Source organism: Muntiacus reevesi, chromosome 18, assembly GCF_963930625.1.
Source record: "Muntiacus reevesi chromosome 18, mMunRee1.1, whole genome shotgun sequence".
In the NCBI taxonomy this organism is placed as follows: domain Eukaryota; kingdom Metazoa; phylum Chordata; class Mammalia; order Artiodactyla; family Cervidae; genus Muntiacus; species Muntiacus reevesi.
In genome coordinates, this window is record NC_089266.1 from 16,064,264 (window position 1) to 16,077,845 (window position 13,582).

The 13,582-nt window shown below is 39.5% G+C and overlaps 1 protein-coding gene across 1 annotated transcript in view; it reads right to left on the reverse strand.

The window, feature by feature from the left end:
* Positions 1–483: 483 nt before the first annotated feature.
* The window catches only part of LOC136150108 (EF-hand calcium-binding domain-containing protein 13-like), a 133,542-nt gene continuing 120,443 nt past the window's right edge, over positions 484–13,582 (reverse strand). The window contains exons 22-25 of the mRNA XM_065910880.1: positions 12,897–12,968; positions 8,569–8,712; positions 999–1,142; positions 484–618 (exon numbers count right to left, since the gene is read on the reverse strand). Of these exons, the coding sequence (XP_065766952.1) occupies positions 539–618; positions 999–1,142; positions 8,569–8,712; positions 12,897–12,968 (440 nt within the window). The 3' untranslated portion in view covers positions 484–538. The remainder of the gene's footprint in view (positions 619–998; positions 1,143–8,568; positions 8,713–12,896; positions 12,969–13,582) is intronic.

Below are 13,582 nucleotides of genomic sequence, written 5' to 3' on the forward strand. Positions count from 1 at the left end.
TCCTCTGTCCATGGGATTTTTCAGGCAAGAGTACTGGAATGGGTTGCTATCTTCCCAACCCAGGGATTGAACCTGTGTCTCCAGCAACTCCTGCATTGCAGGGAGCTTCTATACCACCCAGCCATTAGGGAAGCCCTCAGGCAGCAGAGGTACCTAGTTCTTTCTTTTTTTTTTTAAATTTTTTTTTCCAGTGGGTTTTGTCATACATTGATATGAATCAGCCATAGAGTTACACGTATTCCCCATCCCAATCCCCCCTCCCACCTCCCTCTCCCCCCTCCCACCTCCCTCTCCACCCGACTCCTCTGGGTCTTCCCAGTGTACCAGGCCCGAGCACTTGACTCATGCATCCCAACTAGTTCTTTCTAAAACTCATGGTGTTTTTCAGTTGTGCTACACATTTGCCATGTGTGGAACAATGACATTGGAATATTCTGCCAGTTTTAAAGCAGCTGAGGGCCACCTCAAAAGCCTATCTGAGGTTTTCCCAAGAGATCCACGATATACACATTATCTACCTCAATTCAAATGAAAATTCTTACTCACTTTCAGATGGAGATGAAAATCCTGAATTGACCAAATTGCCCATAAACTCTTCTAAATTCACCATCCCATCATCTGAAAGAAACATACATGTCAGGGAACATGGGAAAGATAAGTGACAAGAAATAAGAGGTAGGCAGCTATAGTACAACTGCTAGACTGAAAAATAATTTATGGATTTGACCTTGAAATATAGTTAAATACATACCTATATTCAATTATATTGATTGAAAGACAGATTAATGCATATCATTCAGGCACACACACAAACACTTATCCTCTATAGATCCTTCCTTGGTATGATCTATTGAAAATAACTAGAAACTAACTGGGTGGTAGGTATAAAAGCCTTGGATAATCCATGAAGCAGATAAACCCTTTAACAACTCATGAAAAATTCAAACAGATGCATGTAAGGTAAGATAAAAGATCCTAGAAACATATTACATACTTACCCATGATAGTCACATTCTTCAGTGCACTTTGAATCACATCTTGGGGTAATGGAACTCCTATATTTTTCATCATGGAACCTAGTTCATCAGGATTGGCCATATTTTTCCTAATGGAGGTCAGAGCTTTCATGGGACCTTTTAGTTCTATATTCAAAAAAATACAAAGTTCAATGTTTTTAAAAACACTCAAATATCACTAGTAGGTACTGACTAATGATTACTACTCCACCAGCTGCTGCTGCTGCTGCTACTACTACTGCTGTTACTACTATCTTCATTACTACTGCCACTTATTGGCACTTCCCAATCTCAGCTTGCTAGGCATAATGCTCAGTCCTTTATATATGCCATCTTATTTAATCCCAAAAAACCTTTGGAAAATTGGTACTAATATTTTCCTTACTTAACAGATAAATATACCTAGCTTTAGAGAAGGTATTCAGTCTAAAGCATTTGTTTTGAGTCACTAAGTCAGGTCCACCTTTTTTTGAATCCATGGACAGCAGTACAACAGCCTCCTCTGTCCTCCACTATCTCCCCAAGTTTGCTAAAATTCATGTCCATTGAATTGGTAAAGCTTTCTAACGGTCACATCCTCTGCCTCCCGCCTCTCCTCTTGCCTTCAGTCTCCCAGTATCAGGGTCTTTTCAAATGAGTTGGCTCTTCATATCAGGTAGCCAAAGTATTGGAGCTTCAGCTTCAGCATCAGTCCTTCCAATGAATATTCATCAGGGTTGATTTCCTTAGAATTGACTGGTTTGAGCTCCTTGCAGTCCAAAGTACTCTCAAGAGTCTTCTCCAACACCACAATTTGAAAGCATCACTTCTTCGGCACTCAGCCTTCTTTAAGGTCTAACTCTCACATCCATACATGACTACTGGAAAAACCATAGCTTTGACTATACAGAGCTTTGTCAGCAAAGTGATCTCTCTGCTTTTTAATATGCTGTCTAGGTTTGTAATTCCTCTATTTCTTTGCACTGATTACTGAGGAAGGATTAGCTAACATCTATTGGTTCATAAAAAAAGCAAGAGAGTTCCAGAAAAACATCAACATCTGCTTTATTGACTATGCCAAAGCCTTGGACTGTGCGGATCACAACAAACTGTGGAAAAATACTTAAAGATATGGGAATACCAAGCCACCTTACCTGCCTTCTGAGAAATCTGTATGCAGGTCAAGAAGCGACAGTTAGAACCGGACATGGAGCAACAGACTGGTTCCAAATAGGGAAAGGAGTTTGTCAAGGCTGTATATTGTCACTCTGCTCATTTAACGTATATGCAGAGTACATCATGAGAAACGCTGGGCTGGAGGAAGCACAAGCTGGAATCAAGACTGCCAGGAGAAATATCAATATGCACCCTTATGGCAGAAAGCAAAGAAGAACTAAAGAACCTCTTGATGAAAGTGAAAGAGGCGCAAGTGGCCGAAATAGCTCAGTTGGGAGAGCGTTAGACTGAAAGTGAAAGAGGAGAGTGAAAAAGCTGGCTTAAAACTCAACAGTCAAAAAACTAAGATCATGGCATCCAGTCTCATCACTTCATGGCAAATAGATGGGGAAACAATGGAAACAGTGACAGACTATTTTTGGGGTTCCAAAATTACTGCAGTTGGTGACTACAGTGATGAAATTAAAAGACACTTGCTCCTTGGAAGAAAAGCTATGACCAACCTAGACAGCATGCTACAAAACAAAGACATTATTTTGCCAACAAGGGTCTGTCTAGTCAAAGCTACAGTTTTTCTGGTAGTCATGTATGGACATGAGAGTTGAACAATAAAGAAAGCTGAGTGCTGAAGAATTGATGGTTTTGAACTGTGGTGTCGGAGAAGACTCTTGAAAGTTCCTTGGACTGCAAGGACATCCAAACAGTCCATCCTAAAGGAAATCAGTCTTGAATATTCATTGGAAAGACTGATGCTGAAGCTGAAACTCCAATACTTTGGTCACCTGATGCGAAGAACTGACTCATCTGAAAAGACCCTGATGCTGGGAAAGAGTAAAGGCAGGAGAAGGGGATGACAGAGAATGAGATGGTTGGATAGCATCACCAACTCAATGGACATGAGCTTGAGTAAACTCCGGAAACTGGTGATGGGAGGCCTGGCATGCTGCAGTCCATAGGGTCACAAAGAGCTGGACATGACTGAGCAACTGAACTCAACTGAGGTTTGTCATAGCTTTTCTTCCAAGGAGCAAGCATCTTTTAATTTCATGGCTGCAGTCACCATCTGCAGTGATTTTGGAGCCCAAGAAAATAAAATTTGTCACTGTTTCCACTCTTTCCCCTTCTATTTGCCATGAAGTGATGGGACTGGATGCCACAATCTTAGTTTTTCAAATGTTGAGTTCTAAGCCAGCTTTTTCACTTTCTCCTTTCACCCTCATCAAGAGGTTCTTTAGTTCCTCTTCACTTTCTGCCATCAGAGAGGTATCATCTGCATATCTGAGGTTGTTGATAATTCTCCCAGCAATCTTGATTCCAACTTGTGAATCATCCAGTCCAGTATTTCACATGATGTACTCTGCATATAAGTTAAATAAGCAGAGTGACAATATACAGCCTTTTCCCAATTTGAACTCCTTTCCCAGTTTGAACCAGTTCATTGTTCTATGTTTGGTTCTAACTGTTGCTTCTTGAACTGCATACAGGTTTCTCAAGAGACAGGTAAGGTGGTCTGGTACTCTCATCTTTTTAGAAATTTCCCACAGTTCATTGTTATCCACACAGTCAAAGGTTTTAGCATAGTCAATGAAGCAGAATTGGATGCTTTTCTGGAACTCCCTTATTTTCTCCATGATCTAACAAATGTTGGAAATTTGTTCTCTGGTTCCTCTGCCTCTTCAAAACCCAACTTGTACATTGGAAGTGCTCAATTCACATACTGAGTCTGAACATTCTCAGGAATTGGTCTTCTTTGAGATTGAAATGAAAATTGACCTTTTGCAGACCTGTGACCACTACTGAGTTTTCCAAGTTTGCTGACATGTTGAGTGAAGCACCTTAACAGCTCATCTTTTAGGATTTTAAATAGCTTAGCTGGAATTCCATTATCTCCACTAGCTCTGTTTGTAGTAATGTTTCCTAAGGCCCATTTGACTTCACACTGCAGGTTGTCTGGCTCTAGGTAAGTGACCACACCATCATGTTTATCCAGGTTATTAAGACCTTTCCTGTATAGTTCTTCTATATATTCTTGCCACCTCTTCTTAACCTCTTCGGCTTCTGTTACCATTTCTGTTGTTTATTGTCCCCATCCTTGCATGAAATGTTCCCTTAATATCTTCAATTTTCTTGAAGAGATCTCTAGTCTTTCTAATTATTGTTTTCCTCTATTTTTTGCATTGTTCACTTAGGAAGGTCTTCTTATCTCTCCTTGCTCTTCTCTGGAACTCTGCATTAATTTGGGCCTATTTTTCCCTTTTTTCTCAGCTATTTGTAAAGCCTCTTCAGGCAACCACTTTGCCTTCTTGTATTTCTTTTTCTTTGGGATGGTTTTGATCACTACCTCCTGTACAGTGTTACAATCCTCCGTCCATAGTTCTTCAGGCACTCTGTCTACAAAATCTAATCCCTTGAATCTATTTATCACTTCCACTGTATAATCATAAGGGATTTGACCTAGGTTATACCTGAATGGACAGTGGTTTTCCCTCCTTTGTTCAATTTAAGCTTGAATCCTGCAATAAGGAGCTCATGATTTGAGCCACAGTCAGCTCCCAGTCTGGTTTTTGCTGACTGTACAGAGCTTCTCCATCTTTGGATGCAAAGAACATAATCAATCTGATTTCAGTATTGACTATCTAGTGATGTCCATGTGTAGGGTAGTCTCTTGTGTTGGTGTAAGAGGGTGTTTGTTATGACCAGTGTGTTCTCTTGACAAAACTGTTAGCCTTTATCCTGCTTCATTTTGTACTCCAAGGCCAAATTTGCCTGTTACTCCAGATATCTCTTGACTTCCTATGCTTGCATTCCAGTCCCCTATGATGAAAAGGACAACTTTTTCAGTGTTAGTTCTAGAAGGTCTTACAGATCTTCATAGAACCAGTCAACTTCAGCTTCTTTGGCATGAGAGGTTGGGACACAGACTTGGATTACTGTGAGGTTCAGTGGTTTGCCTTGGAAATGAACTGAGATCATTCTTTCGTTTTTGAGGCTGCACCCAAGTATTGGATTTTGGACTCTTCTGTTGACTATAAGGGCTACTCCATTTCTTCTATGGGATTCTGGCCCACAGTGGTAGATGTAATGGTCATCTGAATTAAATTCACCCATTCCAGTCCATTTTAGTTCACTGAGTCCTAAGATGTTGATATACATTCTTGCCATCTCCTGCTTGACTATGTCCAATTTACCTTGATTCATGGACCTAACATTACAAATTCCTATGCAATACTGTTCTTTATAGCATCGGACTTTACTTTCACCACCAGATACATCCATAACTGAGTGTTGTTTCGACTTTGGCCCAGGTGCTTTATTCTTTCTGGAGCTATTAGTAATTGCCTTCTGTTTTTCCCCAGTAGCATATTGGACACTTTCTGAGCTGGAGGACTCTCTCCTAGTGTCATATCTTTTTGCTTTTTTATACTGTTCATGAGGTTCTCCAGTCAAGAATATTGGGGTGGGTTGCCATTTCTTCCTTCAGTGGACCACCGTTTTGTCAGAACTCTTCATTATGATCCATCTGTCTTGGGTGGCCCTGCATATTATGGCTCATAACTTCACTGAGTTATGCAAGTCCCTCCGCCACAACAAGGCTGTGATGCATGAAAGTGAGTGAAGTCGCTCAGTTGTGTCCGACTCTTTGCAACCTGATAGACTGTAGCCTACCAGGTTCCTCTATCCATGGGATTTTCCAGGTAAGAATACTGGAGTGGGTTGCCCTTTCCTTCTCCAGGAGATCTTCCCAACCCAGGGATGGAACCCGGATCTCCCGCAGTATAGGCAGACGCTTTATCATCTGAGGCACCAGAGCGTCTAATTAGCATACATAGTTATTAAAAGTGAAGTCAAGTCTGAAGTGCAGGATATCTGATTTCTTAGGCAGAATGTTTAGCTAGCATGCTAACCCAAGACTCTTGCAAATGTTTAAAGTTGAGACTTAAGGATGGTCACACACACACAAAACTCAGAACATATATTTATCTACATCATAAATAATGAAACAATTCCACTAAAGCTAAGGTACTTTAGCTCAGTTGCTCAGTCATGTCCAAATATTTATGACCCCATAGATTGTAGCCCGTTAGGCTCCTCTGTCCATGGGAATTTTCAGGCAAGAATACTGGAGTGGGTAGCCATTTCCTCTTCTAGGGGATCTTTTCAACCCAGGGATCAAACCCAGTTCTCCTGCATTGTGGGCAGATTCATTACCATTTGAGCCACCAGAGAAACCCCAAAAAAGCTATGGCAAATAATCATAAAAGTAATCCTCTTGCTAAAAATTGCATAGCTGGTCATAACTTGATGTGACTGGCCTCAGTTTTTTTCCTTCAGTGGATACCTGTACATGCCAATACATATGCCAAAAATATTCCCCCAACAATGGAAAGACTAGCACTGCTATATCAATACAAAAAATGCTAATATTTATTTTTGAAAGTATTATGTATAAATTATTCATTCAAGTAAGAAAAAAATTTTAATGTTGTATTGTGATAAATACTGTCACAAACATTAACCCTATAAGAGAATTGCTTATAAACCATATACGTGGGAGAGTTTTATAAGATCCCATTCAGAAAAACAAAGATTTAGGACAAAATCTTTTGCTAATTGAGAAAGCATACCATTTTGATCACATCCTAAACACTTAGGCTCTGGAAAACAATTTCATTTTGTAGCTATTTAAGTTAAGCCTTTTGAATTTAGTTCAGTTTCGACCTTAGAAAGCATCTAAGGGAAATTAAACCATTTCAATTAACCTCAAAAAAATGGGTTGCTGCAAGGAGACTCAAGGAATCCAAAATAGTTGTGAATTTACTAATTGAGGCTTATTTAGTCTAAATTTCAAGGAGATGCAGAAGTTCCCACAGACACCTCTATCAGTTGGAGATAGCAGTTAGCTGAATACATTAAACCCAGATTACACCCAATATCTCATGTCTAAGGGAGTGGAGTAATGCAAAAAATACCATGGAGGAAGCCTATATGTTTCAACATGTTCCTATATGTTTCAATAGTTAATATTCCCATGATAAAATCTCATTTAAATAAGTTTATAATGGTACAGAAAAAGAAAAAGGAATATTGACCTTCTTCCCAGAATTTCAGTAAAATGGCCAAGACATTGCCAACTGATGGCAGCCATCTTGGATCACAAAGTCAACTACTAGGATGAATCATCCAGATAGATTTTGTATATTCACCCCTTTTGAGTGATGAAAAAATATACTATAACTCTAGGAAATATAAATCAAGAAAAGGTTAGGACTAGAATTCCCTACTGGTTCTTCATTCAAAGTACATTTGTTATGCATATGACATGCTTTGCAGCATTAGAGAACTGCATAAATGCATATAATCAAAACTAAACAATTCCACTCAAAATTATTGCTAAAAAGTTCTCACTCACTTGAACCTTTTGTAAAATATGGAGTTTGTGACAACCTAATCAGGAAATCTTTTAAGTCCACTTTTCCATCATCTGAAATGAAATATAAAGGAATGAATGGTCTTTGGTCCAAAGATACAAAAGTATGAAGTAAGAAGATATGCATGCCTACTAAATCTTCAAAACCAAAGTTAGTCTTATATTTTTCTGACACTGATTCTAATAAACATATCTCAGACAATTATAAAAAGGAACATGATTATGATGACTCTTGTGATCTTTTTTGCTATAGAGCCAATGAGCATTTTATGGATTTTACACATACCTTAACCAATTTAGATCACTGTTTTCACATTTCCTCTCTGATGCTATATTCCTGTAATTTTTCAGCATTACACATCCAATGATAACTACCTATGTCTTCACAGAATATAATTTATCCACTAAATGATAAGTACCATAAACCAAACAAGCTATAATATTTAAAGAAAACTACATATACTTATGAGCAAAGATATACTAATACAGGAACTACACAATATTTGGCTTTCTACCAGTAACATACTTGGAACTTAAGAAGAAAAAGAACACTACAAGGCTGTACATGTAAGCTAAACATTCCACTGGCAGAGCTCCAAAACAGCAGCATAGCCTGTTTAGGATTGTAAGGAAACCATACTGGTAGAATGTATCATCATACTAAAGCTTAGGCCTTTGTTTCATGGGCACAAGACAACTTCACAGTTTCTAACCAATAAACCATGATTCAAACCTCAGGATGCAAAAAAAAAAGGGGGGGGGGGAGGGGAAAAAGAGAGGAAGATTATACTTTTATAGGATAACTCAATATGAATATAATCCAGAACAAAATCTCACCCAAGCCTAGAGGGAAATTTTAACATTGTTGAACTCATATTTGATTCCTTACCACTCAGCTCTGTGGATTTATGAGTGAAAATAGACACAAGTTTTATATATAATAAATGTCCTAGAAAAGAAAATACTTACTATCAACAGAAACTGATGAAAGCATCTCTTGTAATTCTTCTTCTGGAAAATAAACCCCCAGGCCACTCAGTATAGATTGTATATCATCAACATCAACTTTTTCATTGGTGACTTTGTCTAAGGCATTTGCAAGTTTATGAACCTCTATAAAAAGAAAATATTTTCAGTTTAAATACAAACTCTAATAATTAACTTTAACTGTATTTCAAGAAATTAGCTTAAATACCTAGCATTTTTTACTTAAAGATAATATAGCATTCATTTTAAATACTCTCTTGAGGTAATTCTCATTTCAAACACATAAAATAGAGGATCAATTACAAGGCAAATCCATCATAAGAATTAAGCTCTGGATGTCCATTTCTGCTTCTCATTCTTCCCACATCCTTGCCTTATATGTTGTACTCTCTTTGCTGCTTCCCAGTTACTACCACCTCAGTCTGGTTCTTTTCTATTTTTTTATTAAAACTTATACTGACTCTCTTTTACTTAGGGCTGAGAATGTAAGTATGGTATATACGGTAATTCAGTTCAGTTCAGTTGCTCAGTTGTGTCTGACTCTTTGTGACCCCAAAAATCGCAGCACGTCAGGCCTCCCTGTCCATCACCAACGCCCAGAGTTTACCCAAACTCATGTCCATTGAGTCAGTGATGCCATCCAACCATCTCATTCTCTGTCATCCCCTTCTCCTCCTCAATCTTTCCCAGCATCAGGGTCTTTTCCAATGAGTCAGCTCTTCACATCAGGTGGTCAAAGTATTGGAGTCTCAGTTTCAACATCAGTCCTTCCAGTGAACACTCAGGACTGATCTGCTTTGGGATGGACTGGTTGGATCTGCTTGCAGTCCAAGGGACGCTCAAGAGTCTTCTCCAACACCACAGTTCAAAAGCATCAATTCTTCAGCGCTCAGCTTTCTTTATAGTCCAACTCTCACATCCATACATGACCACTGGAAAAACCATAGCCTTAACTAGACGAATCTTTGTTGGCAAAGTAATGTCTCTGCTTTTTAATATGCTGCCTAGGTTGGTCATAACGTTCCTTCCAAGGAGTAAGCGTCTTTTAATTTCATGGCTGCAATCACCATCTGCAGTGATTTTGGAGCCCAAAAAAATAAAGTCAGCCACTGTTTCCCCATCTATTTGCCATGAAGTGATGGGACCAGATACCATGATCTTAATATGGTAATAGCTAATTAATATGCTGATAGAATTGGTTTATTTTTGAGGGGGTTTATGTGGTCAATATGGCAGAGTAGGAAGACTCTGAGATTACCTCCCCCCACAGACACACCAAAATTACAACTATTTACAGGGCAACCATCTATGAGAATGATCTGAAGACTAACAGAAAAGATTTGCCACAACTAAAGATACAAAAAAGGAATCAGGACTTTTCTAGTGGTCCAATGGCTAAAACTCAATGCTCCCAATGCAGGAGGACCGGGTTCTATCTCTGATTAGGGAACAAGATCCTACATGCCCCAACTAAGAGTTTGCCTGTTGCAACTAGAAAAAAAGACCCAGCAAGCTGAACTAAGTCCTAGTACAGTCAAATAAATAAACAAATGTTTTTTAAAGCAGCTTATGAGTAGTAAAAATAAATTTTTTTTAAATAAGAAGGAACAACAACAGAGGATAATCACAATTGCAAAGTTTCTCCCTATTTCCTTCTTCAGGTTCAAGAATTTTTCAGCCATAGTTTCATCAAACATATCTTCCATCCCTTTCTCTCTCTTCTTCTAGCACCCCTAAAATGACAGTATTAATATGCTTGATGTTGTCTTAAAGGACCCTTAAACTGTTGATTTTTTTGTTTTCTTTTTGCTATTCTGAATTGGTGATTTCCATTATTTTATCTTCCAGGTCACTTATGCATTCTTCTCTATCACCTAGTCTGCTGTCAATTCCTTCTAGTGTGTTTTTCATTTCTAGTGTTATATTCTTCAGCCCTGGCTAGTTCTTTAATTTCCAATTCCCTGTTAAAATTCCCACTATGTTCACTATTCTTTTCCCAATTCAGATAGTATTCTTATTACTAATGCTTTGAATACTTTATGTGACAAATTTTTGTCTGTTACTTTGTTTTGGGGGAGGGGCTTTCCAAGTGGTGCTGGTGGTAAAGAATCTGTCTGACAATGCAGGACATGTAAGAGATGAGGGTTCAATCCCTGAGTTGGAAAATCCCCTGGAGGAGGAAATGGCACCCCACTCCAATATTCTTGCCTGGAAAATCCCATGGAGAGAGGAACGTGGCAGGCTACAGTACATGCGATCACAAAGAGTGGGACATGACTAAGCATCTGAGCACCTAGCACCTTGTTTTTGGGGGGGAGGGGTTCTTATTCTTTTGTTTGAAACAAATTTCTCTGTCTTTATGAATTTAGGTGAAACAGTTACCTATTTCAGGCTTAAAGGGGTGTTCTTGTATGAGAGTGCCCCTATACAGTTCACATGTGGCTTTGGTGGAAGAGTCAGAAGATGGGAGCAAGGATCATGTCTTCCCCAAACATGTGCTAGCAGCTATCACCTTGGTGTGATGTGTCACTGGGAATGGAGGGGCTAGAGCCAGAGCCAGGTGTGAACCAGAGCTTCTCATATGCTCAGTCAGAGCTCCAGACCCCTCCCAATCTGCTCCCTCTGTGAATACCAATAATGGCTGCCCTCACCCCATTCAGACGCCGTGCTGGCTCCTCCTGTCACAAGTGTATACTCCTCTCAGCAATGGCAACCCTCTCCCTAGAGCAGAACTGCACCAGAGTCAGAGGGGCCAGAGCAGGTGCTCAGCATGGGCCAGGGTTTGCACTGGAGTCATCACAGGAAACTAGCCAGAGTCCCAGGCAGTTTCAATCTGCTTCCTTTGCCTTGTTCCAAGGAATAAGCAAGCACGTGTATGCTTTTCACAAGCAGGGTATAGTTTCTTACAGCCCTTCTCCACTTTGCCAACAAAGGTCCATATAGTCAAAGTTATGGTTTTTCCCATAGTCATGTATGGATGTGAGAGCTGCACCATAAAAGAAGGCTGAACGCGCAAGAATGATACTTTCAAATAGTGGTGCTGGAGAAGACTCTTGAGAGTCCCTTGGACTGCAAGGAGATCAAACCAGTGAATCTTAAAGGAAATCAATCCTGAATATTCAATGAAAGGACTGATGCTGAAGCTCCAATACTTTGGCCACCTATTGCGAAGAGCTGATTCATTGAAAAAGACCCTCATGCTGGGAAAGTCTGAGGGCAAGATGAGAAAGGTGCAGCAGAGGATGAGATGGTTAGACAGCATCACTGATTCAACGTACATGAGTTTGAGCAAACTCTGGGAGACAGTGAAGGACAGGGAAGCCTGGAGTGCTGCAGTTCATAGGGTCACAAACAGTCAGAAATGACTTAGCAACTGAACAACAGCCTGTTAGTACCACTGGTTTTCAAACGAGCTGAGGGGACTCATCTCCCTAATGTCAGATCACAGGGCTGGGGTGCCCAATATGTGGTTTGAAATGCTCACTCCTCAGCAAGTATCTCTGAGCCTTTATAATCCCTCTCCTCCACTATGTCCCTTGCTAGGGGCACAGCTCCTGACCTGATCACTTTATTTCCCTTCCTACCCAACTTCACAGGGATCTTTCTTTACAGTCTTGGTTGTGTAAGAGTCTTGCTGCCAGTCTCCAGTTTCCTTTAAGTGAGAGTTACTCCCTATGCAGATGTATTTTTGATGTGTCTGTGGGAGATGAGCTCAGCATCCTCCTACTCCACCATCTTGATCTCCTCTGGCTCTTTATATACTTTTTAATTTGTGATCTGTCGAACATGTTACCTAACCAAAAAACTTAATTAACTAAAGAATTTTTAAGGTCAGATATTTTTGGCATCCTTGTTAGAATGCATACTATTTGCTTCAATTATAAGCTTATAAGTAATGTTAAAAGTTAAACTAGTGAACATTTGACGTTCACCTTCATCTGAACTCCTAAAATACTAAATGTATACCACTCATTTAATTTTTACTGTGTTACTTATGATTTTGGCTTCCCTGGTGGCTCAGAGGTTAAAGCATCTGCCTGTAATGCAGGAGACCCGGGTTCGATCCCTGAGTCGGGAAGACCCCCTGGAGAAGGAAATGGCAACTCACTCCAATATTCTTGCCTGGAGAATCCCATGGAGGGAGGAGCCTGGTAGGCTACAATCCATGGAGTGGCAAAGAGTCGGATACAACTGAGCGACTTCACTTCACTTCACTTATGATTTTATGTAAGTGGCCCATCACTTATCAACAATTACGGTAAGTATTATCTATGTTTGAAATGTGTATAAAACTCCCTAATTATTCTCACCCCTAAAATCTTGAAAATGCTTATTGCTCTTCAATGCTAATAGGGCAGACTTCAGGGAAACATGCCCCTTTTCTGTAAAGACAAAAACAGTACAAAGATAAATTGATCAATTCAAGAAGCACAAAGGACTTCCACAATGAGTTACACTGGTTCCCTTAAAGTAGCTTACGAGTTTCTACCTCTGTAAACTTTTGTCCAGAAAGGTACCCATTCTGTCCTTAACCAGATCTTATTCATGTCAAAACCAGACCATAAGTCGTTTTCAGGAAAGCCTTCCCTTGAGCCTATATTACCCTCCAGCTACTGCTCCTTTCTTTCCTTTCCTTGACAACCTAATTCCTGAAAAGAAATGTCTTTATTCATATTTTATCATATCCTCATTCACACCTCAAACTGCTGCTATCTGGCTTTCACTTCTCCTGAAACTGCTTTTACCAAGTTCACCAATTAATTATTTACTGCCAAAATTGTAAACACATTAAATTTTTTTGTTTTATATTACACTTTCCTCCTTGAAACTTTTTTTTTCTCTTTGTTTTGTGGTTACAGCTTTCTCATGGACTCCCTCCTACCATTCTGCTTACTTCTTCTTAATGTCGTTTATAACTACTCTTTCTTCACCATTACTTAAATGTTAGCATGCGCCAGTCCTCTATCCTTAGCTCTCTTTTTATTTTACTCTATAA